This window comes from Lampetra fluviatilis, chromosome 17 (genome assembly GCF_964198595.1).
Source record: "Lampetra fluviatilis chromosome 17, kcLamFluv1.1, whole genome shotgun sequence".
In the NCBI taxonomy this organism is placed as follows: domain Eukaryota; kingdom Metazoa; phylum Chordata; class Hyperoartia; order Petromyzontiformes; family Petromyzontidae; genus Lampetra; species Lampetra fluviatilis.
In genome coordinates, this window is record NC_136291.1 from 1,402,053 (window position 1) to 1,426,300 (window position 24,248).

At 54.5% G+C, this 24,248-nt stretch overlaps 1 protein-coding gene across 1 annotated transcript in view; it reads right to left on the reverse strand.

The window, feature by feature from the left end:
• The window catches only part of LOC144936967 (nuclear factor of activated T-cells, cytoplasmic 3-like), a gene marked incomplete at its 5' end in the record, with an annotated part of 73,441 nt that overhangs the window by 16,375 nt on the left and 32,818 nt on the right, over positions 1–24,248 (reverse strand). The window contains 3 exons of the mRNA XM_078864224.1: positions 3,596–4,630; positions 21,567–21,699; positions 22,730–22,785. Coding sequence (XP_078720350.1) covers positions 3,596–4,630; positions 21,567–21,699; positions 22,730–22,785 — 1,224 coding nt within the window. The remainder of the gene's footprint in view (positions 1–3,595; positions 4,631–21,566; positions 21,700–22,729; positions 22,786–24,248) is intronic.

The following is a 24,248-nucleotide window of genomic DNA, read 5'->3' on the forward strand; positions in this document are numbered from 1 at the left end:
CTCCTCCCCCCTCTGTTGTTGTTGGAGGGCGACTGCCTCCAACTGCCCAGTAGCGTCCTTCACGAGCCTCCTCCACTGAGGCCGATCTTGACACCGCTGGTATCAGTAATCGGCAAGTCCACTCAGCTCCACATCCTCCTTTACCACATCACTCTAGCCTGTGCCGCGCCCGTTTCGCCCCCTCGATCCGGCCGAACAAAAGCTGTTTAGGCATGCGGTGGCTGGGCATGCGGGCTACATGACCCAGCCAACGCAGCCTTGCAAGTCGGAGGAGCTCACCAATGGAACTTTGTCCAGATCTTTCAAGGATATGTGAGCTCCTCACACAATCCAGCCTGGTTAAACCCAAGATGGATCGTAGGCAGGCCAGCCTGAATGTTTATAACTGGCGAAGATGTTCCATTAGGGGGGTCCACGTTTCGCAAGCGTCGAGAAGGGAGGGATGGTTGAGCAATAGGGAGCCATCCCTTGACCGCACCCGGGCATCGATCAGCTTCTCATTGTATCTGTACCAGATGGAAATTCCTCCGGTACAGCAATTGAAGGTTTCACGAACTACGTGGTCGAAATAGATGTTAAATAATGTGGGAGCCAGAGGACATCCCTGTCGCACCCCAAAGTGAACAGGGAATGGCTCCGATTCCCGGCCACGTAGTTTTACCCGGGCCCGCTCACCACCATTAAGGCCCTTAATGATCGTGAGCAGCGGATCAGGGACTCCGAAAGCACTGATGGTATCATAGGCCTTGACCAGGTCAGAGATGTAGGTCTTGTTGGAATTCCCTACACCTCTGCTGTAGCAAACGGACAGAAAATATGGCATCTGTGCAGGACCGCCCTTTCTTGAAACCGCATTGGGGCTCCGCAAGCCTCTCCTCAGCGTGCCTGGCAAGGTGATGTTGAATTATCCTTGCCAGGACCTTTCCCGGCACACTGAGGAGTGAGATGCCCCTGTAGTTGTTACAGTCTGTGCGGTCCCCCTTCTTAATGAGGGGAACTACCAGGGCATCCTTCCAATCCTGCGGAACCTATCCAGTGGTCCAGACTGTTGTTATGATGTCATGTAGTGCAGTCTGTGCACAAACGCCACCCTCCTTCAACATTTCGCTTGGGAGATCATCTCTGCCCGGTGCCTTTCCTGGTCTCAGGCTCTGGACCACCTTCAGGACTTCCTCAACAGATGGCACTTAGCCAGTTACTCACAGGGGGTGGCTTCTTCCGATATTTGAGCCACCGCAGCCTCAGCAGGGTCATCCCCACTTTGTCCCACGATGTGTTCCAGGCTGAGGGATTTCCCCTCCCCCAGGACTCCACAGAAATGCTCAGCAAATCTGCAAACCTGTTCCTGTGGGTCGGAGATTGGATCACCGTTCTTTCCCCGAATGATGGAAATAGGTGTGGCGCTGCAGGTTACTTTTTTGATGGAATTAAAGAGCGATTTCTGATCGCGGGCCATTGAGGCACACACCCACATGCAAAGATAGAGACAAAGTTCCCCCGTGTAGCCTCTAACAGACTGTTGGGGCAAGTGCTGTTAGCGAGCACCTATTAAGGCTACACCACACACACCTTGATCCTGCACCCCCACCCCCCCGCTGCTCCGCCGATTAATCGACACCCACTAAGCCTTTATAGGGGCTCCTGGCTTGAAGACCTTGTTATCCACACACACGCACACATCGTGTTGCACATTTCAGCATCGCAACGAGCGAAGCGCCGGGGCGGCTAACCCCCCAGTGAGTTGGCACAGTGGGGTGAGGTCACGTGGCGCATCTGTCAGTCATCCCTAGCCAGTCACCCATGGCACCTGGGTCTGTCCCGTGACCTCCGGCTCCCAGCAGCGAGCCTTCCGCACTTCACGTGACGGCCTCAATGTGCACCTAGCCTGGCACAAGCGCCACTTTGTGTTGCTGCGGCAAACAGAATGTGCAAAAGACACGATGATGTTGTGTGCGTAAAAGTGCATCATCTGCGTCCGGTCACCTCCACCCCTTCTTCCTCCCCGCTCCCCTCTCTCTCTCCTCTTCCCAATCCGTTCTCCCGCACCCCCCCCCCCAACTCACACAGCCCCCCAACACCCCCGCCACACCCCGCCCCGCCCCGCCGGTATCCCCACAGCAGTTGAAACGGAGGTGCCGTGTTGATTTTGGCCGAGCGCGGCTCCATTCAATCAGCGGCCGTGGTTACTCCGCGAGTCGCGCCGCGAGAGGACTCACTGTGCCGCACTTAGGAAGGTACACACACGTACACACACACGTACACACACACGTACACACACACGTACACACACACGTACAAAGACAAAGATCCCCCGTATAGCCTGTAACAGACTGTTGGGGCAAGTGCTGTTATCGAGCACCTACGAAGGCCGGCATGGCACGCGAGGGGGAGGGTGGCTAACACCACGCCTGGCCACATTTGTCTCCCCAGTGGCGATGTTTACACACCGCACCAGATACGCGTTTGAGGCTGAGTCGACCGGTTCACATAATCGTCACTGGGTGTTGACCGTTAGCGGGAATCGAACTCGGGTCGCCGGGTTCATAGCGCAGTGCGCTAACCGCTGCGCCACCGCTCCCGACCGCACTTCCCGTCACTCACTGCCATAGAGGGCGATCATCATCACGAGTCATCAACATGATCACTACTGCATCGAGGTGTTGCCACCCTCCACATCTTCACTCAACATTGTCCAGCTTATTAATCATCATCATCATCAGCAGCAGCAGAATCCTTACCACGGCATCCTCATTACACTATGTAACACGATTTTTGTCCCTGGGTACTAAGTGTTATTTTTGTATTGCTTATGCCTAAAACGTATAACAAATGGCTATTATTCCCCACAAACGTTGCTTTTGTGACCAGGACTTTACGTGAAGGAATGACACAAATGCACACCGCGTTTTCTCATTGAAAATAGGTTCATTTTAAAATATCACTGTCCTGGTCACAAACGCAAAGTTTGTAGGGAATAATAATCATTTTAAATCTTGACTTAAAGCTTTCGTGACTGCAGGAATTCACTTTCTTGGGTCTTTCGGTAAAGTCACGTAGATAGGTTCAAATAAAATGTATGATTATATGATTAATATTATTTTGTAATTTTTTTGTTATTTTATTTGAATCTATCTATGCGACTTTACCGAAAGACCCAAGAATAATAATATCCATTTTCTGTACTTTTGAGGCATAAGCAATTAGGAAATAACACTTACTACCCAGGAACCAATTTTTTTTGTTACACGGTGTTATAATCATCATCATCACCACCACACGGCATCTAGCTCATTATCATGATCATCGCTCATCGTTGTGCAGATCATCATGGTGATCATCATCATCATCATCCCTCCCACTAACATCGTCTAGACCACCACATCGTCCATATCGTGATGATGACCATCGTCATTGTCAAGGTCATGACCATCATCGTTGTGCGAGTCACCATCACCACCACCACCGCCACCACCACCGCCACCACCACCGCCACCACCGCCACCACCACCACCACCGCCACCACCACCACCACCGCCGCCACCACCACCACCGCCACCACCACCACCACCGCCACCACCACCACCACCACCGCGACCACCACCACCGCCACCACCACCACCGCGACCACCACCACCGCGACCACCACCACCGCCACCACCACCACCACCACCGCCACCACCACCGCCACCACCACCACCACCGCCACCACCACCGTCACCTCCGTCACCAGCAGCAGCACCCGAGGCCCTCTCACCGTCGTCGAGCGTGATGCTCTGCCCTCTGGGCGGCGTCTCCAGCGGCTCCTGTTTGATGGCGCTCAGCGGCAATGACGTCGGCGGAGACCCCTGGCCGGCCGCGGCGGTGGAGGGCTGCTGCTGCTGATGTTGTTGATGTTGTTGCTCTTGCTGCTGCTGCTGGCTCGTGTGGAAGCCTTCCCCTGGCCCCCGTCCCCCGGGCCCCTCCCCCGCGACCCTGGGGAAACCCCCTCGCCCGTTCAGCAGATGCAGGCGACCCGGTGGGCAGTGCGGGAAGGAGGCGAACACGGCGGTGGAGAACGACCGCTTCCCTGCGAACACCGCCTCCTCGAACAGCCCTTGCTGCTGCTGCTGATGATGATGATGTTGCTCTTGCTGCTGCTGATGATGTTGGTCTTCCTGCTCCTGCTGCTGCTGATGATGCTGGTGGTGATGATGATGGCTATTCTGTTGGTGGTGATGATTGTTATTGTTGTGGTTGTTGCTGTGATTGTTGCTGTGGTTGTTCTGGTGTTGGTGGTTGTTGTGCTGCTGCTGCTGCTGGTGACTGAGAGGTTGAACCAGCGGCTGTAGATGATTGTTGACGTATCCCTGGTCACAGTCAGTCGAGAACGCAGCAGCAGCAGCACGACGCTCGTGTAGGTAGCGCGGCCTCTGTTCAACTGTTGGCACCTGCTGCTGCTGATGATGATGATGCTGCTGCTGCTGCTGATGATGGTGTTGCGTGGCATGGCCAGGGTAGGGGATGGGCAGGGGCGCGTCGCGGAACCACGCCGCTGAGAATGGGGATTCACCCAACGAGTGGAGTGGGGGGCCCGCGTGCAGCTGACTGAGGAGGTCATCGCTCGGCTCCCGTTTGATGATTACGGGGGGCACTGCGGAAGATTACGGGGGAGGGGAGGGAGGATGGGGGGGGGGTTAGGCAGTGCAGATTGCGATCACACGTCTCGCGTGTCGAAGTGTATTGTTTGGAAATATCGCGATGAAGGTTTAAAAAAGTTATTTTGTTCGGGGCGTTTTCTGTTCTACGCAGTGTACAGCATTCTACTTTGTGCGTTGCTGAAATGTACTTAATTAATAATGTAATAATGCTATTTATGTTTGTGGCAATATTATTGCTTTCGTCCGTAACTTATCTTCTTAATTATCTATCTTCTTCACGTGATCAATTGTGTTATTTTGGGTGACCCAGGTCACCGTGGCTTGAGATCTCACGCGGTTCCGCGAAAATCAAATTGAAACTCTCCACGGTATGGAGGGCGATCCATCTGTAGATACCCCACTCACTCAAATGCAGACACAACGATATGATGCCACGCGTAATAATTCGTTTACTTTGCGTCAAATCGTGTTTGGGGGGGGGGGGATATAATTCCAATTATTTAACTGTAACCCTCCACCATCCAGCGACAGAGCCGTGTGCGTGTGTATGCGCGTTGAACTTCTTTCGCGCCGTACGTAGCCAACCGTGCTAATCGGAGGTGCGGGAGTTTCCGCAGTGTGGACGAGACGATACAGCTGACGAGCTCAACACGGGCCGAGGAATCACGTGGTGCGGTCCACGGACACGTGACCGTGCCAGGAGCGATAGACGAGCGATGAGGAGGCGACGGGCCGCCCTTGAGCCGAGTGAGTGGAGGAGTGAATTGGCCGAATGAATCCATCACCCTGACTGCTGCCTGTCGGTGGTATCGGGAACCCCTCCAAGGGGTCCCTGTACCCCCGCTCATCGTCTCAGTGTGCGAGACGGGGGAGGGGGGATGAGGAGGGAGGGGGGGGGCGATTTTATCCCCGTGGCGAGAGACAGGGCGCATTCCAGGTGTCACCGAGCGAGCAGGGGTTGTGATGATCTGATGAGATAAAGACCTCTGCGGGTTTTTATGTAAACGGTGTTTGTACGGATTGTATGTGTGCATTGCGCCCATGTGTGTGTGCGTGTGTGCATCGGTGGGGCGCGTTAGTGTAGCCGTTAGCGCGCTGCGCTACGAATCAGACGACCCGAGTTCGATTCCCGCTCACGGCTACCACAGGTGACGATGATCTGAACCGGTCCTGGGCCTCCCCGAGATCGACTCATAGAGACTCATCGGGATGCATAGAGACTCATAGCGACACACAGATACTCATAGAGACACATAGAGATGCACAGAGACTCAACGCGACACACAGATACTCATAGAGACACATAGAGATGCACAGAGACTCATAGCGACACACAGATACTCATAGAGACACATAGAGATGCACAGAGACTCATAGCGACACACAGATACACATAGAGATGCACAGAGACTCACAGCGACACACAGATACTCATAGAGACACATAGAGATGCACAGAGACTCAAAGCGACACACAGATACTCATAGAGACACATCGAGATGCACAGAGACTCACAGCGACACACAGATACTCATAGAGACACATAGAGATGCACAGAGACTCATAGCGACACACAGATACTCATAGAGACACATAGAGATGCACAGAGACTCATAGCGACACACAGATACTCATAGAGACACATAGAGATGCACAGAGACTCACAACGACACACAGATACTCATAGAGACACATAGAGATGCACAGAGACTCAAAGCGACACACAGATACTCATAGAGACACATCGGGATGCACAGAGACTCACAGCGACACACAGATACTCATAGAGACACATCGAGATGCACAGAGACTGGGCGAACAGTGGGCTAAGTTTTGCCAGATGGCTAAAAACTTTCTAAATGAATGAATATACTTCCGCTTGTGTCGTGAGTGTTAGTAAGATATATTTATTGTTGACTCGATATCCTCGTTACTCCACCCGCCGATCCCCTGACACCTCTTCACATTCGAGTGCAGTAATTCACCTTCAATCTTCCTGGAATTGAATTTTCCTATCAATCGTTTTTCGCTGGAAATTTCGTCCGGGGCCAACTTTCGTTCCTGGAATTTAAACATTTTCGTCTTCTCAATATCGATCTGTTTTCGCTACCTTCTAGAACGACGCGGGGGTTGTTTTTGCCCTGATCTCTGTTCGATTGCTTCGACGCCGATTGATATCCCTTCATTGGCCCTATTTAGATTCCACGTCTTTGCTTTCGTTAATTGTTGGTGACCCCACCCAGATCAGTCACTCTTGCGAACGCGACCCTGTCGTGGTCTCACCTGGTTTAAACGAAATCAACTTGAACTCTGAACTACCATCATCGTCACCATCATCACCATCATCAATCAGTCTGCTCCATCCCACCCGGAACCACTTGGCACCTCCATCCCTGACGACCCCCCCCCTTCCATCAAACTCTCCAAACTATGGTGATCTCCCTCTCACCCCCCCTGAACCTCCCCATGCACCCCCCCCACCAACCCACTCCCCATATCCCTTCACTTCACACACCACTAAATCCACCCCCGCGCCGGGAGTTTCCAAATGCCATGCCAGATGCCGGCTCTGGCAGGAATAATGAAGGCCGAAAACAAATAAACGTTTGATTGCATTGAGATGTTTTGAAGACACACACGTCAACATACACACACGTCAACATACACACACACGCCATATACACACACGTCAACATACACACGTCAACATACACACACACATCAACATACACACACGTCAACATACGCACACATACGTAAACATACATACACACGTCAATAACAACATACACACACGTCAACATACATACACACACGTCAAAATACACACACGTCAACATACACACACGTCAACATACACACACGTCAAAATACACACGTCAACATACACACACGTCAACATACACACACGTCAACATACCAATCATTCGTCACTAATTTACGGTGACGTCACCCCGCCGCCTGTGCCAGGCCAGGTGCACTTTGATGCCACGTGAAGTGTCAAAAGCTCGCTGACAGGAGGTCTCGGGAGAGACCCGGGTGCCATGAGTTGGCTGACTGAGATGACTGGCAGATGCACCCCCAGTTGTAACCCCTCCTGCGCCAACTTGCTGTATGTAACCACCCGGCACTCCGCTCGTTGTTGTGAGCGTCGCTCCTCTGCCCTCCGCTATTGCTGGAGGGCGACTGCCTCCAACTGCCCAGCAGCGTCCTTCACGAGCCTCCTCCACAGAGGCCGACCTTGACACCGCTGGTACCAGTCATCGGCAAGTCCACTCAGCTCCACATCCTCCTGTACCACATCACTATTTCTCTCTGTAGCCCGTGCCGCGCCAGTTTAGCCCCCTCTATCAGGCCGAACAAAATATTTGTAGGCATGCGGTGGCCGGGAATGCGGACTCCGTGACCCAGCCAACACACACACAGCACACAGACAGATACAGAGACATTAATACACGGACAACATGCGCACACACAAACGACAAATGCAAACGTACAGAACACACACACACACGTTAACAAAGCGGGCATTCAGATGATGGTTATCATTAATTAATTACATTTTACAAAATAATTCTGGGCCTGTCGGGCAGCTGTGGCTGAGCTCTGTAAAATGTCAGCAATGGGCAGAGCAGCCACGCTGGACAGCACGTGGCGCGTGACGCCCACTGCCGAGCTCGGGGCTCTCAGTGAGTCACTTTCGTTTTGGCTGACTCAGCACTTTGGGGGTTTTACAGCCAAATGTTATACTGGTAGGAACCACCTGGTTCCACCAGCCCACAGGGGATTATTGTGTCCGTCCGTCGTGCATCCAAAAATGGGAGGGGTGGGGCTGGGTGGAGAGGGGAGGGTGGGGACGGGCTGGGTGGGGAGGGTGGGGCTGGGTGGGAGGGGTGGGGCGTCGCTGGTCACCCCGTGGTGCCCTTATAAAACTCAACGTTTAACCTACTCACGCCGGCTTGTGCCCGCCCTCACAGTCGGCCATATTTACGGAATACACCACGCCGCCGTTGACCCTGGCCATTGACCGAGCAACCCAACGTTCCTACCAGCTCCCTCCGCAGGACAATGTGTTCCTTGTTTGTCATTGCGGATATTCAGTCGATACGTTGTTGCTTTGTGCGAGGTTCACGGGATGATGTGTCAACATTTTTGTAATTTCCCGTGAAAATTCGGAACGGGATCATTTTACGTGGTCCGAACACGGCGATATAAAAACGAGTGTATCTCCTGCAATGTTTTACTTCAAACACGTTCGTCAATAACACCGTGCCGGCCTGAAAAGGGAGGGAAAAATATAGCTGACGTTTCGGGCAACGGCCCCTCGTCAGAGCACATCGAGATGCCGGAGAGGTCGGGTGAACATCTGCAATGTTCGTCTGCCTGCTGGATCCTTCGGTATTTTTTTTTGCCGAACCGTAGAAAGGTTCCCGAACATGGTGGAGGCGAATCGGGTGGCGCGCAGCTGTACTAAGTAACGCCGCTCGTGCAGGGAGCCATCTTACTCATTTGCAGAACTAATTATGGTTAAAGTAGCACGTGCATAGCGTTTTTTGTCAAGCTACTGTGGGATGATGGCTCGTGAAGTACACACACACACGTGGGTACACACACACACACACGTGTACACACACACACAAAGACCCCCGTGTATTCTTAACAGACTGTTGGGGTAAGTGCTGTTAGCGAAGGCGGGAACAGCACATGAGGGGGTGGATGGCTAGCACCATGCACGGCCGCCTTTGTCTCCCTAGTGGCGATGTTTTTACGCACCACGCCAGGTACTCATTTGAGGCTGAGTCGACCTAGGGGAGGCCCAGGCCGCTTCAGATAATCGCAACCGGTGTTGGCCGTGAGCGGGAATCGAACTCGGGTCTCCGGGTTCACAGCGTAGTGCGCTAACCACGACACTACCGCTCTCCTCACAGTCTTACACGCACACACACACACGTGTGCACACACACACGTACGTGTGCACACACACACACGTGTGCACACACACGTGGGTAAACACAACAACTCGGAGACACGTGTGGCGCGCTATGCGCAAACAAACGCTCTACATAGGAAGAACAAAAGACTCACTCACACTCTCATTACCCCCTCGCCTCTCCCTTTCTCTCTCCTCTCTCACACGACTAACAAGACACTCTCTCTCTCTCGCACTCACCAGCCCCTACCTCGCACTCCAACGCTCTCGAACTCTCTCCAACTCTCTCCCTCCCGCTCTCTCTCTCTCTCCCGCCCGCCCCCGGTTCGCCCACGACTCGAGCGGGGCCACACAACCCGGCCCTGCCGAGTGATTCCTCCCGGAATCTCCCTGGAAACTCACCGCAGTGGGTTCCCTCGCTCGCACGCGGGGAGGGGGGGGGTCCCGAGTTTACAGGGGGGCTGGGGGTAGGGCTGGGGGGTGTGGACGGGGGGGGGGTAAGAGGCGTGGGTCGGTGATTGGCAAATGCCCTCCCGTAAGCGAGCTCACGATCTACCTAGAGGAGGGTGGGGGAAGTCGTTGAACCCCGTGCTCGATAATAATCGCCACAAACGCAGGTCGCCGAGTTCGTGGGACAACGGCCAGGGCACTACCGCTCCCACAGCCAAAGATGCCCCGTATAGCCTTTAACAGGCTTATGGGGGCAAGTGCTGTTAGCGAGCACCTATGAAGGCCCGCACATCACACGAGGGGGTTGGTGGCCAGCGCCACGCCCGACCGCCTTTGTTTTCCCGGTGCTGATGCTTTACACAGCGAACCAGGTACTCATTTGAGGCTGAGTCGACCTGGGGGAGGTCCAGGAATAAGGTTCAGATAAACGTCGCTGGTGTTGGTGGCCGTGAGCGGGAATCAAACTTGGGTGACCGAGTTCGTAGCGCAACGCACTAACCGCTACACCACCGCTCCCCCACATACATACAAAGCCAAAGATCCCCCGTATCGCCTTAACAGACTGTTGGGACAAGTGCTGTTAGCGAGCACCTATGAAGATCGGCACGGCGCACGAGTGGGTGGGTGGCCAGCACCGCGCCCTTTGTCTCCCGAGTGGGACCCGCATAGCGACACGCGTAGCGACACACGTACACACGAATACAAACGCCGCCTACGACCAAAGAGATCCTTGAGGCTCATTGAAAGTTTCCCGAGTAAGTCAATGACTTCATTATCCATCCCCTACCCCCCTCCACTCGACCCACCCCTCCCCCCCGAACCGTGCCCACGCGACCCCGGCTACAGCCACCACGCCTTGGGCACCCGCCCCACCCCCCCACTTGCCCTCCACCCCTCCCCCCGCTGTCCCACGCTTCCCCCCCACTCCCCACGTTATCGCGGCGCACGAGGGATTCCCTTTGCGCTGTGGCCAGGAGATGACGGCCAAGAAGCCACGCGGAGTGTCTCTCCCCCACACACCCCGCCTCACCCCTCCTCCTGTCCCCACCACCACCACCACCGTCATCATCATGTACACACTCATCCTCATCTTCGTCTGTTTGTTCTGCACCACATCTCTTTGATCGTGAACACACCCTTCGCTTCTTCATCACCGTCATCATCATACGTACGATACCTCCCTCCCTCCCTCGGTATCGTCAACTCCTCCTCATTATAACCATCGCCCACTACCTCCTTATCATACTTACCCAACTTCATCATCACCACCACCTCCTACTCCTCTGCGCTGTTGTCCCTTTGCCCGAAAACCTTCACACTCCCCCATGGCTCCGATCGCTCCCCCCTCACCTCGCACCCACTGACCCCCCCCTCTTCAGCCCCACCAACCCCCCCCCAGCCCCCCCCCTCGAAACCCCCACGCGGTTCCCAGGCGCCGCCTCCGCCCACGTGTCCAGAGCGAACGCACACAGCGCGACTGTTCCAAAACACACGCAAAAACAAAGCTACCCCGTGGAGCCTCTAGCAGACCGTTGGGGCAAGTGCAATTACTGCGTAGCGAGTAGCACCTGCGTAGAGGCTGGTGCAGGTGCACGGCCGAGGGGATGGCTGTCCAGCACCACTCCCGGCCGCCTTTGTCTCCCCGAGTGCTGACGTTTTAGACACCACCGCACTAGCGGGTCCTCATTCAAGGCCGAGTCAAGCTAGGGGAGGGAGACCCAATGATCGCTTCAGATATTCGCCACTGATCTCGTGAGCCGTGAGCGGAAATCGAACTCGGGGCGACGGGTTAGCAGCACAGCGCGCTAACCACTGCGCCACAACTCCCTGGGCAGTGCTTGTATGCGCGACCAGCATGCACAGCAGGTTGCTAGAGACGCTGCGGGGCTGGAGGGTGCAGCAGTCTAGCAAACATCAACTGTTGCACCGTCCCATGATCCCACAGTCTCCGCTTCGTTCCTTCAACCGACACGCGTTGACTAGCGCGGGGAAGTATGGCGAAGCAACCGCCGAAGACGACACCGGCGCGGAGATGGGGGTCTGGACTCCCGACTCTGCTCCACGTCTGTCGCTACTCGACACCTGTGAAAAAGAGCTCCTTAGCTCATCAGATTCTTCCGCGATAAGCCAACATTGTGAGTGTGAACCCACCAACTCGCCCGGTCGTAATCACAGCGTGGCCATTCCGGTCGTTGTGGAGAACGTGGAAGTGACCGCATTGGTACAATAAGGACACGAACGTAATAATATAAACAAATAACACCATCATCATCATCATGTCTTACACAATGCATCGGCTCAGCAACGACGTCCTTCTGTGAGAGCGTCTCTGTCTGAGCAGCAAGGGCATCATCAGCACGAGCAGAACTCTGGACCGGTTTTGACATCCAGTGCCTCATCAGCAGTCAGTGAGAGTTGCTCCTGATGCTTGCGTTGAATCAGTGCTGGCGAAACTAAACTAAAAGCAACATTTTGTTTATTTTATATAACCAGATAAAGCCCGCTGACCTACGCAGTTCTTTTTCATAAGCGACCTGGCCACAAATGACAGCCCAACAGAGTGGGTTATCATCACGAGGAAATGTACAGCAGCCAAATAGGCTTGACGCGTGTCAAATTATAAATGTGCAGGGAAAACCCGAAGGACCCGGAGATAAATCTACGCGACCACCGGGAGAGAGAAACTGCAAACCTCAAATACACAGCAGCAGGCGTCGTCAGGGTCGGCATCGAACCCCCGGCCTCCTGCATACCAGGCGAGGTAGTGAACATCTCCCCGCCACCGCAGTGCCCTGCCGAGGTCTCGCTCAGAGTGATTGACGTCTGGGGGCAAATGACTCCCTCCCCCGCTATGACGGCGCGTGGTGAGCACTCATCCAGCAGTGGGTAGAGCAAAGGGGCTGCATAGACACTTGTAAATGTGCACACACAGCAGACGCGTCCACTCCTCCTCCTCCTCCGCTGTGTATGTCGTCTCCATGCCAACATGGAGACCTCCGCAGCTTTCTGCTTTGTCTCACCCGAGCGAGCTCCGCGAGCCTCGAGATAAGAACAGAGACTCGCGTTGTGGAAGACCCAGGGGCTGCCCACGCAGGGGAGGTATGATGGGGGTGGGAGTTTGGTGGGGGGTGGTGGGGGGTGCTGGAGGGTGGGTGGGTTGCTAGAACCGGGATGGTCATTATGAGCCGTGAGCGACTACCGGGCCCGCGGACCAAACGCGAGCCGAGACTTGGGTTGTTTTCACTGCTCGAGATGCACAATCGACATTGGTCCGTCGCTGGCAAGCCTCTCGGTCGCACTGATCGGGCACCGGAGAAGGGTGGCAGAAGGGCGCATCGTTGTGCGTTGTTGTCGACCCGCCAACAACTCCCTGGGTTTTATGGCAGCGCCAAGCGCGGCCACTGCCAGGAGCCTCGTGAAGTGGTCAGGTTCACCGCTAAACTGCGCGTGTGTGTGCGCGCGTGTGTGCGCGCGTGTGTGTGTGCACGTGTGTGTGCCAGTCATCTCGGTCATCTCAGTCAGTCGACCCGTGGCACCTGGGTCTGCCCCGTGACCTCCTGCCAGCGGGCGTTCGACACTTCACGTGGCTTCAAGGTGCACATGGCCTGGCACAAGCGTGGTGGTGACGTCACCACCACTTAGTGGCGAATGGCGGTGGATTTTGTTGTTGTGCACGTGTGTGTGTGCGTGTGTGCGTGTGTGTACAGATACAATGGGAGGCTGATCGATGACCCGGCGCGGTCAAGGGATGGCTCCCTATTGGTCAACCACGTTATGTATGCCGATGATCTGGTGATTGCTGCTCACTCAGTGGAGGAGTCGGAAGCGCTGCTGCTGAAGCTTGCCACTAAGAGGTGGGGCCTTACCGTCAGCCCCACTAAAACTAAGCACCTGCCTGGGTATTGTGTACCATCAGACACCCCACCCACACAACTCCCAATTGGTGATGGGGCAGTTGTGGAGAGAGTGGAGAGTTTCCTATACCTGGGCAGTGTGCTCATGACCGGCTCCGGTTTGATAGCAGAGATCTCACTCCGGTCTGTCGATGCACACGAAGCTTCGAGTCTTCTCGGCCACGGGCATGCTCTGCCTTCTCTACGCTTGCGGAACGTGGACCCACCCTAATGGAATATCTTCGCCGGTTAGAAACATTTAGGCTGGCCTGCCTACACAAATCCTTGAAAGATCTGGACAAAGTCCCATCGGTGAGCTCCTCTGGCAGGCAAGGCTGCGTTGGCTGGATCGTGTAGCCCGCATGCCCAGCCACCGCATGCCTAAACAGCTTGTGTTCGGCCGGATATAGGGGACTAAATGGGCGCGACGTGGGCTGGAGAATAGATGGAGTGATGTGGTACAGGAGGACGTGGAGCTGAGTGGACTTGCCGATGACTGGTACCAGCGGTGTCAAGATCGGCCTCTGTGGAGGAGGCTCGTGAAGGACGCTGCTGGGCAGTTGGAGGCAGTCGCCCTCCAGCAACAACGGAGGGCAGAGGAGCGACGCTCACAACAACGAGCAGAGCGCCGGGCGGCTAAAACACAGCAAGTTTGCATAGTAGGGGGGCACAGGTGGTGAAGTCATCTCAGTCATGGAACATGGGTTTGCCCCGGGACCTCCTGCCGGCGGGCGTTGGACACTTCACGTGGCCTCAACATGCACATAGCCGGGCACAAGCGCCGTGGGGACGTCAGTGCCACTTAGTGGCGAATGGCGTTTGTTGTTGTTGTGTGTGTGTGAATGATCTCTGCCACATGAATGAGCAAGTTCTAATAAACTCAGCCATTTTTTATTTTACCAGGTAAGGCGCACGGAGCTATAAAGCTCTTTATAGAGAGACGCGCAAACTCCAAACATACAGCAGCAGGCGTCACGGTAGCGATCGAACGCACGACCTCTTGTGTACCACGCGAGGTAGTTAACATCTCGCCACCGTGGCGCCCCTATTGGACCCTCAGTGAGGACCAGATTCTCCAGCTGCGACGTATTGGCCAGGATGACCTCTTGAACTTGACCTCACTGCCCACGCACGCGACTTCAAACAATTGGGTCTCTGACCGTAACAATTCCGTGTACGAGAAAGTTCCACTCAGCGAGTCCACCAACGCTACGGCAGTGAAACGAACTCGGCAAATTGTGGTCTTCATGGTGCAGTGACCCACCTCTTCCCACAAGACAAAGATCACCCGTGTAGCCTTGAACAGACTGATGGGACAAGTGCCGTTAGCAAGTAGCACCTATGAAGGCCAATACGACACGGGAAAGGGTTCAGCACACCACGCTCGCGCGGCCGCCTTTATCTTCCCAGTAGCGATGTTTACACACAAACACACACACGTACACAACAAAGATAAAGATCCCCCGTATAGCCTTAACAGACTATAGGGGCAAGTGCTACTAGCGAGCACCTATGAAGGCCGGAACGGCACACGAGGGGGTGGGTGGCCAGCACCACGCCCGACCGCCTTTGTCTCCCTAGTGGCAATGTTTACACACCGCACCAAAGACTCATTTGAGGTTGAGTCGACCTAGGGGAGGCCCGGAACCGGTTCAGATAATCGTCACTGGTGTTGGCCGTGAGCGGGAAACGAACCCGTGTCTCCAGGTTCATAGTGCAGCGCGCTAACCGCTACACTACCGCTCCCCACACACACAGACACACACACACACACGTACACACACACACAGACACACACACGTACACACACACACGCCGGTGCACGTGGGGGCCGTCTCTTGGGGTAACCGCACAAACAGAGCGCCCCCGGGGCCCGCACCGGGACCCGCGCCAGGGAATCCCGGGAGACTTAGCGGGGGGCTCACAGAGGGGACCCTGTCCGGACCGCCCCCCCCCTCCCACCATATCCCCCTCCCCCTCCTTCCCTCCCCCCCCTCTCCTCCCTCATTCCCCAACACCCTCCAGCCCCCAGCCCGCCCCCACGCTCCTCCTCCTCCTCTAATTACTCTACCACCATAAATCTGAATATCTCGTGCCATGTATTTCATGGGTTTTCGTTGAACTGGGCTCCATATCTCGAACAGAAAAGAGGGCAGTTCAACAGCGTTGGGTCTGCTGATGAGACAGCGAATGTCAAAACCGGTGCAGACTTGTGCTTGAACCAATCACAGCTGAAAAGATGCACTTCCAGAAGGCCGCGTGGTTGATGGGATGTGGAAAAAAAACGATGTCCCGATGTGGATAGAGAGAGTGAGAGAAGGAGCGCGAGACGCCAGCAACACAGAGGAGGAGAGAGGGGGGGCGTTAGACCGTCGAAAGGTGAACGAGTGAGAGACATTGAGAGAGACGGAGAAAGAGGCAGAGAGACAGTGGCAGAGAGACAGAGAAGACGAAGATGATGAGGAAATACGAGAGAGAGACACACAGAGAGAGACACACACACAGATAGACACACAGATAGAGAGAGAGACACACACAGAGAGACACACACACAGATCGAGAAACACAGAGAGAGTGAGACACACACACAGAGACACACAGAGAGAGAGAGAGACACACACACACAGATAGACACAGAGAGAGAGAGACACGCACACAGATACACACACACAGTGAGACACACACACACAGAGACAAACAAGAATACGAGAGAGAGAGTCTAAGGAGAGAGAGCGTGGGAGAGAGAGATTCGTTATCGGGTCTGCTCCCTCTAACTCCGCGGGGGCTTCAAACTGAGATAAGTTGACGTCACAACCCCGTCCATTGTGCGAGTCTCCACTGGGGGGCAGGGGGGGGGGGCGGCGGGGGGGGGGATGTGGGGGGCACTTTGACAGAGCCACATCCGCGGGGGTCCCCGTGGGAGGGGTAGCCCAAACAAGGTAGAACAAAAAAAAGACAACGACCCCCCCCCCAACCCCCGTATAGCCGCCACCGATTGACGGGCCAAGTGCCGCTAGCGACCGTTTTGGGGAGGCTGCAACGGCGGAGACGTCGCCACGAGCCACGGGTGGATGTCTGAATATCAGCTGCGGGACGTTGATAATTGGTGGGTCGGGGTGGTGGGTTGGAGGGGTGCTGTGGGTTGGAGGGGTGCTGTGGGTTGGAGGCGTTCACGTGGCCGCGTTCAATGAAGTAGCGTCGCCCGCGGTGGACGGGACGATGGGGGGCGAGGGGGGGTCCCGGGAGGGGGGGGGGTCTCCCAACCCGGTTCTCTCCCACGCCTCACAACAACACAAACCGCTCAAATAAAGTCAACTAGCCATGTCCCCCCCACCGCGCCTCCCTCAACCACACCCCTCCCCCCACCATCAACCCCCACCCTTCATGAGAAATGACTGCCACGTGGCGTCAAAGGTTCACATGCGCCTCGCCATAGCGAGTGAGTGAGCGTCTCTCTCATTCATTCATTCATTCGTTCGGGGGCGCCGCGGTGGCTAGGAGATGTTAACTACCTCGCCTGGTGTACAGGAGGCCGTGGGTTCGATCCCGACCCTGACGCCTGCTGCTGTATATTTGGAATTTGCGTGTCTCTCTCTCATCATCATCACGGTGGCTAGGAGATGTTAACTACCTCGCCTGGTATACAGGAGGCCGTGGGTTCGATCCCGACCCTGACGCCTGCTGCTGTATATTTGGAATTTGCGTTTCTCTCTCTCATCATCATCACGGTGGCTAGGAGATGTTAACTGCCTCGCCTGGTATACAGGAGGCCGTGGGTTCGATCCCGACCCTGACGCCTGCTGCTGTATATTTGGAATTTGCGTTTCTCTCTCTCATCATCATCAAGGTGGCTAGGAGATGTTAACTACCTCGCCTGGTATACAGGAGGCCGTGGTTTCGATCCCGACCCTGACGCCTGCTGCTGTATATTTGGAATTTGCGTGTCTCTCTCTCATCATCATCACGGTGGCTAGGAGACGTTAACTACCTCGCCTGGTATACAGGAGGCCGTGGTTTCGATCCCGACCCTGACGCCTGCTGTGTATTTGGAATTTGCGTGTCTCTCTCTCATCATCATCACGGTGGCTAGGAGACGTTAACTACCTCGCCTGGTATACAGGAGGCCGTGGTTTCGATCCCGACCCTGACGCCTGCTGTGGATTTTGGAGTTTGCGTGTGTCTCTCTCATCATCATCACGGTGGCTAGGAGACGTTAACTACCTCGCCTGGTATACAGGAGGCCGTGGTTTCGATCCCGACCCTGACGCCTGCTGTGTATTTGGAGTTTGCGTGTCTCTCTCTCATCATCATCACGGTGGCTAGGGGATGGTAACTACCTCACCTGGTATACAGGAGGCCGTGGTTTCGATCCCGACCCTGACGCCTGCTGTGTATTTGGAGTTTGCGTGTCTCTCTTCCCGTGCTCGCGTGGATCTTTCTCCGGGGGTTCCCCTCCACGTTTGAGAATCAACATCACGTAAAGTATTTGGCTGCTAGAAATTTCCACTTGATAAGCCGCTTCGTTTAGTTATAATTTGAAACCAATGTCGCTTCTAAAAAAATAAATCTAGATAGCTCAGTGGGCTTTAGTCGTAAAATTAAAGAAGTTCGGTTTAGTTTGTATCTATTTATCTCTCTCTCTCACACACATACCAGACACATGTCGGTGATGTGCATGTCTTTTTCGAACGCTGGGGAGCCGGACAAGCCCCTCTCTGTACCAGCGTGGACGGCACCCTCGTGTTCACCTTCTGAAGCGCTCGCTCGTCACCGTGGCGTGCGCGATGACCACCACCACCACCACGTGACCTTTCTTTCGTGTTGTGCGCGCTGCATTTAGCGCCACAGCGCGTGGATTTATAGCGATTATTCGTTTGCTGGTGACTGTGTATTTCATATCGGAATCGCCTCCAGTGCTGTTGCTGCTGGCGGCAATAAAAGTTGTTTAAAAGTCAAGTCTCTGTCCTGTTTGTTTTCGCGATTATCAATTTCACTGAAAAAAAGGTCCCTACCTAGCACGTGCAGCGAAAGTGTCGGACATCGTGCCGAGCAGCGCACGGCGGCACAACACGCCCGAGAGCGTATAGCGACGTGGGTTGGCAAAGCGGCGAACAGGAAAGGATTATTCTAAGCTATAAATACAGCGATGAACTATTTATTTTATTTTACCACTTCAGGCCCACTGAGCTGCAGCGTAGCTCTTGTTTTCAGAAGCGACCTGGCCATGACAAACGATGGCTCATCGAAGCGGCCTATCATCACGTGGACATTTACAGCAGCCGAATATTCTGAACGCGTGACGTTGACTACGTTGACTCGAAATGTGGAGGGAAAAAAGACAAAACCGGAGGACCCGGAGAAAAATCCACGCGACCACGGAGAGAGACAAAGAGAGAGACACCGCAAACTCCAAATATATATCAGGCATCCTCAGGGTCGGGGTAGAACCCACGACCTCCTGTATACCAGGCGAGGTAGTTAACATTAATTGTGCTTGGCGTCTCGTGAGCTATTTGATCACTCGAGTAAACAGAAAACTTCGTGGATAACGCGCCACTCACAAAGCGTGGCTATGCCCGACAGCGTTCGGGGGAGAGTGGAGTTGCTATGGAGCCGTTCGAATTTCCCAAATAATCTGCGAGCGAGCGAGAGGGAAGGAAGTTGATTGTAACCAGACTCGCTCGTAATGTAAACGGAGCCGGGAATGACCAGAAATAAATAAATAAATTGCATGCTACTGTGTCATGTGACTCTGGTGTGTGTAAGTTCACGTGTGTTAAAAATATGTTAAAGTGTGTGCATGTGTCGAATCAGCCTCAAATGGTGCGGTGTGTAAATCATCGCCACTGGGGAGACAAAGGCGACCGGGCGTGGTGCTGGCCACCCACACCTCTTCGTGTGCCGTGCCGGCATTCATAGGTGCTCGCCAACAGCACTTGCCCCGAAAGTGTAACGGGGAAAAAACGGAGGATCTTTGTCTTTTGTGTGTAAGTGTGTGTAGCGTAGCGGTCAGCGCACTGCGCTACGATCTCAGCTACCCGAGTTCGATTCCGGCTAACGGCCACAAACAACAGTGACAATTAGCCGAACCGGTCCCGGGCCTCACCTAGTTCGACTCAGCCTCAAAACGAGTAGGTGCTACTCGATAACAGGCCAATCAGTTCCTAAGACAATGCATAAATTACACGATGTAACACAATTTTTGTTTCTGGGTAGTAAGTGTTATTTCCTAATTGCTTATGCCTAAAAAGTACAGAAAATGGCTATTATTGCCCACAAACTTTGCTTTTATGACCAGGACAGTGATATTTTGAAATGTACCTATTTTCAATGAGAAAACGGGCGAATTTGTGTCTTTTCGTTCACAAAGTCAGAAAAACCCCAAAATATGAATCAAAATTAGCATGTATTTATAGTAAAGTAATACAAAAATTACGACAAAAGATTTAGAAGTGAGTAGTTTGTCGAGATTGTTCCTCCCCACAGAGAACTCGGTCCGCTGTGGCCAGTCCCACCTGCGGCAGTGCGCCTTGGTGTCTAAATCTTTTGCAGTCATTTTTATATCACTTTAGTATAAATACATGTTAATTTTGAGTCATATGTTGTTTTTTCTGACTGTATGTGAACGGAAAAAACACAAATTCGCACGTTTTCTCATTGAAAATAGCTACATTTCAAAATATCACTGTCCTGGTCACAAAAGCAAAGTTTGTGGGGAATAATAGCCATTTTCTGTACTTTTGAGGCATAAGCAATTAGCAAATAACACTTACTACCCAGGAACAAACATTAGTTTTTTTACACAGTGTTATCAGAGCATGTTTTGTTTGCATGTTCACCACAATTACTGTGTGTGGTTAGAGCAGACATCACATCTTAATACCTGTTTTATTGCCAGACGGGGTAAAACCTATTCTTATTTTTCATACTTTCATACTGGCAAAAAAACGGTCCCACGCTATCACCAACAGCACTTGTCCCAACAGTCTGTTCGAGGCTACGTGGGGGAGAGCCCTTTGTATGTGTGTACAGAACGTTGAATTTCTTTTGCACCGTACGTAGCCAACAGCGCTAATCTGCGTAAGGTGAGTAGGGGCGTCTGTGTACCTGTGGTAGGTAGGTAGGTGTAGCGCTGTGTACCTGTGATAGGTAGGTAGGTGTAGCGCTGTGTACCTGTGGTAGGTAGGTGTAGCGCTGTGTACCTGTGGTAGGTAGGTAGGTGTAGCGCTGTGTACCTGTGGTAGGTAGGTAGGTGTAGCGCTGTGTACCTGTGGTAGGTAGGTAGGTGCAGCGCTGTGTACCTGTGGTAGGTAGGTGTAGCGCTGTGTACCTGTGGTAGGTAGGTAGGTGTAGCGCTGTGTACCTGTGGTAGGTAGGTGTAGCGCTGTGTACCTGTGGTAGGTAGGTAGGTGTAGCGCTGTGTACCTGTGGTAGGTAGGTAGGTGCAGCGCTGTGTACCTGTGGTAGGTAGGTGGGTGTAGCGCTGTGTACCTGTGGTAGGTAGGTAGGTGTAGCGCTGTGTACCTGTGGTAGGTAGGTAGGTGCAGCGCTGTGTACCTGTGGTAGGTAGGTAGGTGTAGCGCTGTGTACCTGTGGTAGGTAGGTAGGTGTAGTGCTGTGTACCTGTGGTAGGTAGGTAGGTGTAGCGTTGTGTACCTGTGGTAGGTAGGTAGGTGTAGCGTTGAGGCTGGCTGCGCTTGCGCTTGCCGTTGTACACGTGGAATTGTACGCGCACCGGCGTGCCCACCAGCCTGTCCTGATACGGGGGAACCCGCACCACGATGCGGCCCTGAACACCGGCCACACCACGCGTACGACACACCCCACGCCCATCACACCGCGGCCACACCGATACCAATACAAGCAAAACAATTAGCCGCGAAGCGACGGTGACGTCCCCACGGCATCTGTGCCAGGCTAGGTGCACTTTGAGGCCATACCACGGCCATACACACCGCACCGTGCACACCGCACCACATGCCACGGCACACTACGTTTTGCAACACACACACACACAGCGCTACTCGCATGATAGGCTCACAACGAGCCCATCATCCTTTCAAGGTCGATACAATAATATCCTCTTCATGCCCCCCCCCCCGCCCTGAGTTGTGAATGACCCCCCCCACCAACCAGAGGTAGATCTAGAAACTTCCAGGGGGGGGGGGGGCAATTCAGAAAATGCATGCATTTTAAAGATGGCCATATACATTCATGCGATACAATGACAATCAATTAATTTGGATTGTGAGTCTTCAATATCAATCGAACAACGCCAATTTTCTGGTTCTTAATGGGGGCCTGGGATTGGGCGGGGGGGGGGGCAGGGAATTTCTCCCATAGCACCCCCCCACCTCCCCTTGGATTTGCCACTGCTCCCCCCCCTCTTCATCAGGGCTCGCTGTATTTCGAGGGTGGTGGCGGTGGGGGGCGGTGGGGTGGGTGGGGGAGGGGCAGTGGGGGGGGGGGGCTACTCCCCGAGACTGCCGCGAGCCTCTCCCACGCACATGGCGGCGGGGCCGTGACATCTGGCAGAGGAGCAGCAGCAGGAGCAGCAGCAGCAGCAGCAGCAGCAGCAGGAGGAGCAGCAGCAGCAGGAGGAGGAGCAGCAGCAGCAGCAGCAGCAGCAGGAGGAGCAGGAGGAGAAGCAGCAGCAGGAGCAGCAGCAGGAGGAGCAGCAGCAGCAGGAGCAGCAGCATCAGGAGCAGCAGCAGCAGGAGGAGGAGCAGCAGCAGCAGGAGGAGGAGGAAGAGGAGGAGGAGGGAGACGCCGGGAAGAAGAATCTGAAACTCGTGGCGACTCAGTCGAGCGGGACTCACCGCCTGAGCTTTGTCCCTCACCAGCCTCGCCTCCGCCTCCCACAGGCTGCGGCCGTCTGTGCGGGATGGGGAGGGGGGGGCAAGAGGGGGGGGGGCAAAGGGGTGCAGGGGGAGAATTAAGAGAGGGGAGAGAGAGAGGGGAGGGCGAGGCGGGGAGGGGAGAGGGATGGGAAGTGGAGAGTTGGGGAGAGGATGGTGAGAATCAATGAAGGGAGAGTGAAAGGTGAGAGGGGAGGGGGGGTGGAGGGGTGGAAATGAAAGAAGACGCGAGGGGTGAGAGGGAAGGGAGAGAGAGGGGGGGTGGAGAGAGAGAAAATATGGCGAGAGCCAGTGAAGGGAGAGTAAAAGGTGAGAGTGAGGGGAGAGAAGAGAGAGTGGAAGGTGAAGGGAGACGCGAGAGGAGAGAGGGGAGACGCGAGGGGAGGGAGAGGGGGAGAGAAAGGTGAGAGAGAGTGAAGTGAGACAGGAGGGAGAGCGGGACAGTCTTCGGGGAGATGGAAAGGAGAGTGCGGATGGAATTAGCGCAGAGTGAGCGATGGGAGAGGAGATGCAGGGGAGAGCAAAGGGAGAGAGTGGGGGAGCGTGATGGGGAGCAGCGATGGGACGCAAGGGAGAGGGAGGGGAGAGCGGGTGAGGGTTGAGCAGATCGACAGGGAGGGCGAGGGAAGGACAAATCGTCAGATAACGGGGAACAAAAAGACAAAGATCCCCCAAATAGCCTTTAACAGACTGTTGGGGCAAGTGCTGTTCGCGAGTATCTATGAAGGCCGGAACGCCACGCGAAGTGATGGGTGGCCAAAACCACGCCCAGCCGCCTTTGTCTCCCCAGTCGTGATGTTTACACAACGCACCAGGTACTGTAATCGTTTAAGGCTGAGTCGACCTAGGGGAGGCCCAAGAATAGTTCAGATATTCGCGTTCGTAGCACGCAGCGCAGCGCTCGAGTACCTGGTGCGGTGTGTAGTAACCATCGCTACCGGGGGAGACAAAGGCGGCCGGGCGTGGTGCTGGCCACCCACCCCCTCGTGTGCCGTGCCGGCCTTCCTAAGTGCTCGCTAACAGCACTTGCCCCCAACATTCTACTCCGGCTCTACGGGGCTATCTGTGCCTTTGCGTGTGCGGCGTTATCGTCGTGGTTGTTAGTGTTGTTGTTAGTGTTGTTGTTAGTGTTGTTGTTATTGTTGTTGTTATTGTTGTTGTTAGTGTTGTTGTTAGTGTTGTTGTTATTGTTGTTGTTACGCGTCCGTATCTCTGTCCTTGCGTATGCGAGGCGCCCTGGGATGAACGCGCGCGATCTCACGCGAGGCTCTGTAAGCGTCTCGCAAATTCCCTCCGAATGCCAAAGCCAAGGGAGGCCCGAGTTGGTAGCGGGTTTGATGAGCGCCGCACTTCGTGAGTCACCGTCGCTGCCTCTCCGCCCGTAACTTCCATGCGAAAGCAATGCCTTCGTGTGTGTGTGTTACCGAGCGTTGGACTTCTCTCGCACCGTACGTAGCCGAACGCGCTCATCGGAGGTACG